Raw genomic sequence first — 5,464 nt, forward strand, 5'->3', positions numbered from 1 at the left:
AGAAGGCAAAGAAAAACACTAATTAACAAACTGAACGAACAAATCACAACATTAATATCGGGTCAAAAGCAAAAGTTGGAATATCGACCTACAGACAATGGCCAGTCATCATACGATTGGTCGGACCTTCTCAAATCGACTCCAGGAAAGATTGTTGTTGCTGTCTGTGGTGCATTCTTTTTGCTGTTTCTCGTATAATTTCTTCACTGTGAGCATCTGCTTTTGTGCATAGCGCCAACAAGTCGGCGAGCAAGTAAGTACGACGTGCAGATGACAAACATGGCATTTGATTAGAGAAATAGGGAATATAGACTGTATATCATATACACCAGACAGAGATTATCTTCTTAATTAATTATTAAGTGAGAAAGTTTGCTTTCTAGATTGTCTGCACAAGAGATTTGTGACGTGCTATTGTATTGATATGCTGGATATCTACGTAGCTTGCCTCTTCATTCTATTTTTACTAGCAACTTTCAGTTTGTATTGGTCTAGATGACTGTCTGTTTCATATAACTGATTTAATTAATTGATGACAATAAATACTCAAAGTGTATTGAACGTCTCCAATCTACACTATCTGTTACTATATCTGTAAACACATCACACAACATTTGATTTAATCGTCTGAAATTAACTTCTGTTTGTTTGTAGTAGAGAAGACTATTGCACGTGATCAAATAGGATTTGGTCACGTGAGTTAATAGATGCGCATGCGTAGAATGTAGAGAACGTGAGAGGGACTGTTCCCTTCGTTGTAGACTCAGTCATCGTCAGTCGGTGTGTATTCAGTGAGTACAGCACTATAGAAAAGGTTGGCTGTGATGTCGTCACTGTTGCGTAACTGATGCACTTCGTTTGATCTCGTGGCGCCATTACTTGACGCGCACGCACCTATCTATCAGTTCCTCTTGTTTCGTTTGAGTTGTTTTGTGTGGTGGAGTGTTATTGTTTGTTTGTTGTGTAGAAATGGAAGAAGAATTGTGGGAAGCGGTGTGGAGAGGTGATATTCAATTAGTAACGCGTCTTTTGAAATTGGGAGTTGATGTTAATACGCGTGATGAGAATGGGGTATGTGTTGTGAGTTCTAATGTGTGTATTGGATGTTGAAATGAACTGCACGTCGTTTGATCTCAAAATAGGACACTCTTCTGATACAAGCGTGTAGGGAGAAGAACAAGGAAATGGTTGAGTTGCTGCTCACTAAATCAGCAGATGTTAATGTGACTGGCTTGGTGAGTTGATTGAGTGTGTGAAAGTGTGATGTGTTGTTGATAAGATGATAGATATCAACTAGATGTAACAATCTAATCCAACAATCAACGTTTTGGTTTCTTCTTGCTGGTCAAGAGGCAGCAGTGTTGACTTGTGACTGGCTGAAGCAGCCATTGCATGCAGAGATGAATAATCTTGTTGGTTTTTATTTCATTCAACTTCACCATCGTCACTACCATCTAACCATACTTTCAATCTAAACATGATTTCATGTCCCACTGCTCTCTACTAACTATGAACATGTTTTAGTGTGAAAGCCAAACTCTCAAGTGTGATGCAGACGTTTAACAAAAGTAGTTTTATTTAACGGGTCATTGATATTAATTTATTAAATATGTGATGGATGATGATTTTGGGTTACTGCTTGTGATCTCGTTCGTGTTGCTGTGCTGTCTTGATGACCTTAGATGGTCTGTAGAGAGGAAGGTGGGGATTAGTAATTTGAGGTTGGAATGAATGTTTGGCTTGATATACTGTACGTGCAGACAGCAATTTTTATTTTTATCAATTTTGTGGATTAACAGAGACGATTATCTTGTATCAATGATTTAAGTGTTTTGGTAAGACAAGGTTTTGTGTCAGTGGGGAGACGCTAAGCGGAGATCAAGTTGTGACATGAGGAAATAGGATTTTTATATTTTAGTTGAGATGTTAGACGTTGTACTTGTACGACTGCTTTCTAATTGATGTTGAGCAGTCAGCTTTGAGAAATCTTGTGACAAATTTGCAAGGAATGACGTTTGACATACAGAAATTTAAAATTGCAGACGAGCAAGGAAGGTGGTGATAGGCAACATGTCTAAATAGGTTTGCAGTAATTAATTGTTTTGGTTGGTGAGTTTTGGTTTAGCATGGAGGGGATGGTGGAATAATGATTATAATAATACATTCTTGTATGTGCAGTGTGGAGACACGGCTTTGATAACAGCAGCAAGTCATGGGTTGTACGGCATCATTGACATATTATTGAAGACCAAAGATATTAATGTGATGAAGAGAGATTTTGTGAGTTTGAGTATTGAGAGGTTGAGTTGATATTGTGGTGTCTGTTGTGCATGTATTAAACATATTTGTGAGTGTAATGCATTGATTTTGCTATTGTTTGTGTTTGTGTGTTGATCATTCTATTGAATGTCTCATTGTGTGTGTTGAATGGAATGTCTGTTGCTTTAATATATTTTAACATAAACACTCTCTCACTATCTTATCAGTTTCTTGTTTACTCAGCATGGAAGGACAGCCATACATTATGCTGCAGTGTTCAATCACGTGACCATTGTAGAGAGACTTGTGTCTTGTTCTGTTCCTGTTGATATCAATGATAATTATGGTTATACACCACTGTGGCTTGCTGCCTGTAATGGTCATGTGCGTTGTGTTGATGTTCTCCTAAAACATGGAGCGAGTCCCCAACATGAGAGGTGATGCATTCAATATCCTTCAGTCAATAATATTACTAACGTGATGTCATTGTGGGATAGTGAGTGGTATGGATCACCACTGGAGGTTGCCAAGCGATGTGGTCACAGTGATGTGGTTGAGATGATGGAAGAAGCCATAAGATGTAAGTGAAAGAAACAATTAATTTTTTCTTTCTTTTTCTCTAATTTGTTTTTCATGTTTAAATTATTTTGTAATGTTCTGTTTTTGCATCCATTTGTCTGTCTATTTTTGTTTTGTCTGTGTGTCTGTCCATCTATTCATTTGTATGACAGTGAGTTTGTGAATTTAACTGTAATTGAATTGTATGTCATGCAAGGAGGTGATATGAAAGTGTTGTATTGCTTTAGAAATATAATTTTCTGTGTTGACTTTCACAACTCACACATTTTAATGTGAAGATGTTAAATGATGTGTCCATACATACATATGTATGTTTGTAATGTGTTTGTCATTTTGACAGCAAAGACCCCGAAGAGAGAGGAGCTCGTAGCTGCAGTGAGGAAATATAAATAAGAAGAAGGTTACGTTACTGTATTACATTATTTGGTGTTGTAGGTGAACTTACAGAAAAGACAGTTGGCAGAGAAAGACAGGGAGATTGCATCTTTGAAAGCACGATTGGCAAGAATCAGAGACGTAGCTAATGTTGAGAGTGATGAGGTTTGTTCAGTTCGATGGCATTCGTGTTAATGATGATTATCATTGATGTACAGATAGTTGTATACATGTCAGTCAAAGTTGCTGCATTCTGTTCATGCCCACTGGCACGTCAATTTAGTAATAATAAATTAGAATTAACTTTATTGATATCACCACTCATCTAAGTGACAATAATTAATTAATTAATTTTTATTATATTTATTTTATATATTAATTATTAGTTAATTGTTATTAGTGATCAATAAAATGTTGTAGATGACTGATTGACTATGTCGTATACATAAGACAGAAATTGTTTACTCCTTGATCTCTTTGCATTTTCAGGTTGTGGAAGATGATGTGACAGCAGCCAGAGTTCAATCTACTGCTAGCTCGTTTGCTCAGTCAACAGGTACATACTGATTCTTAGTTTCACATGCTAGAATTACTGGATAAGTGTGTGTGTGTGTGTGTGTGTGTGTGTGTGTGTGTGTGTGTGTGTGTGTGTCTGTGTGTCTGTGTGTCTGTGTCTGTGTCTGTGTTGCGTCTGTTGTAGTCTGCTGATCACTTTATTGTACAAGTTTGTATTTCATTATAAGGAATGATGTTTATGCTTTACACTAGAGGATGATCATAGACGTGATTTGTATTCTCGTCGAGTTCTACGGGCAATTCAAGAAGTTGGCTCTATCAGATGGTATGCACTCGGTCGTGATTGTGGAGAAACACGAGATCAGCTGCAAGAATTCACTGTACTGTTCTGCAATTGTGATAAAGTTCAAGCTTTATTTGATGTGATGGCACAGAAAGGAGGAGAGAAACAAGCAGCAGACAAACTACTTGATGCGTGCAAAACCATACAAAATCCAATATTCGCAGAAGTCAAAGAAGCGATGGACAAAATGTAATTTGGGAAGATGAAGAAACAAAGGAAGGTGTTTTTTATTGCATGTTAATAGTGTTGTTGTAGTTAAATGTCCTCAATTGTGATTTGTTGTCATTTTTAACCGAACGTAGCAGTCTAGTGATTGTGTAGAAACGTGAAGATATCAAAGGTGTCTGTATCCTTCTGGTCAATACTTACATATCAATACATTAGGTGTGTGTGTGTGTGTGTGTGTGTGTGTGTGTGTGTGTGTGTGTGTGTGTGTGTGTGTGTGTGTGTGTGTGTGTTGAAATATTAGACATGATGGTCTATTACAACGATGCACCAGAATGAAACTTTTCTTAGTTTTCGTTAGTTTGATGACATTACTGCAACAGTTCCAGCTAGTACCACACTGTCTCTCACTTGTCACTAAAATGTACAACAATTCCTTTCACTTAGGCTTCGTCTCCATGTCTGTCACGTGACGAATAATAATAGTGTCTCTTGGAGGACTCACAACGCACAACAAAAAAAAGCGAAACAAAGTTGGTGACATACACGATGACTGACTCTTTCTCTCCTTCTTCTAGCATGTAGGATGATGCTATGGCCAGTAACGAGCCATCAATGTCTATCTGTGTGGACCTTGGTCATTAGAAAAGCACCTAATTGTACGAGTTGTATTTCAGATTCAACTCCCATTGCCACAAATACTGACTCTGTATCACAAATATCATTAGTATTTACAGTATGCTAATACCAGTGTCTGACAGACAGTAACTACATGATTGTTTGCAAGTGTTTATGTTGTCTTCTTCCTCTCTGCTTGTTTGTCTGTCTGTCTGTCTAGGTGAAGTCCATTAGTTAAATGGACAAGTAGAATCTGTATGAGAATAAATTGTCTGTCTGTCTGTCTGTCTGTCTGTCTGTCTGTCTGTCTGTCTGTCTGTCTGCTTGTTTGTCTGACTGTCGTTAATCTGCCTACTAGCCTGCACATCAAATGTTACAGCCACCACCTTACAGTGTTCCTAAGATCCCAGAGCAACACGTGGCTTCCTTTCTACAATCAAAATAGATCTGAACAGCTAACTGCAACACTGTCTATCATGACAACTTACCGAGCCAACAATCAGTTTCTCTTGACTAACATCCATAGTATAAACCTATAATCACAAAATGGAAGAAAATCCAATGCATAGATGGTACACAGAGGGTCAGACCTTTTCCTGTTGATCAAGA

General features: G+C 37.7%; 1 protein-coding gene across 1 annotated transcript; it reads left to right on the plus strand.

The window, feature by feature from the left end:
• The first annotated feature begins 720 nt into the window (after window positions 1–720).
• Window positions 721–4,413, plus strand: LOC134191497 (ankyrin repeat, PH and SEC7 domain containing protein secG-like). The gene is made up of 10 exons (XM_062660119.1): window positions 721–814; window positions 968–1,071; window positions 1,143–1,235; window positions 2,179–2,280; window positions 2,503–2,696; window positions 2,757–2,839; window positions 3,179–3,213; window positions 3,274–3,378; window positions 3,703–3,769; window positions 3,982–4,413. Exons 2-10 carry the CDS (start codon window positions 970–972, stop codon window positions 4,263–4,265), a joined length of 1,065 nt encoding a protein of 354 aa, XP_062516103.1. The 5' UTR covers window positions 721–814; window positions 968–969; the 3' UTR covers window positions 4,266–4,413.
• Window positions 4,414–5,464: the final 1,051 nt, after the last annotated feature.

This window comes from Corticium candelabrum, chromosome 15 (genome assembly GCF_963422355.1).
Source record: "Corticium candelabrum chromosome 15, ooCorCand1.1, whole genome shotgun sequence".
NCBI classification, from domain to species: domain Eukaryota; kingdom Metazoa; phylum Porifera; class Homoscleromorpha; order Homosclerophorida; family Plakinidae; genus Corticium; species Corticium candelabrum.

Coding starts and splice junctions, on each gene's coding strand:
- LOC134191497 (XM_062660119.1), top strand. CDS start 970: ATGGAAGAAGAATTGTGGGAAGCGGTGTGGAGAGGTGATATTCAATTA. Junction 1,236..2,178: donor ATGTTAATGTGACTGGCTTG/GTGAGTTGATTG, acceptor TTGTATGTGCAG/TGTGGAGACACGGCTTTGAT. Junction 3,214..3,273: donor GAGAGGAGCTCGTAGCTGCA/GTGAGGAAATAT, acceptor TTGGTGTTGTAG/GTGAACTTACAGAAAAGACA.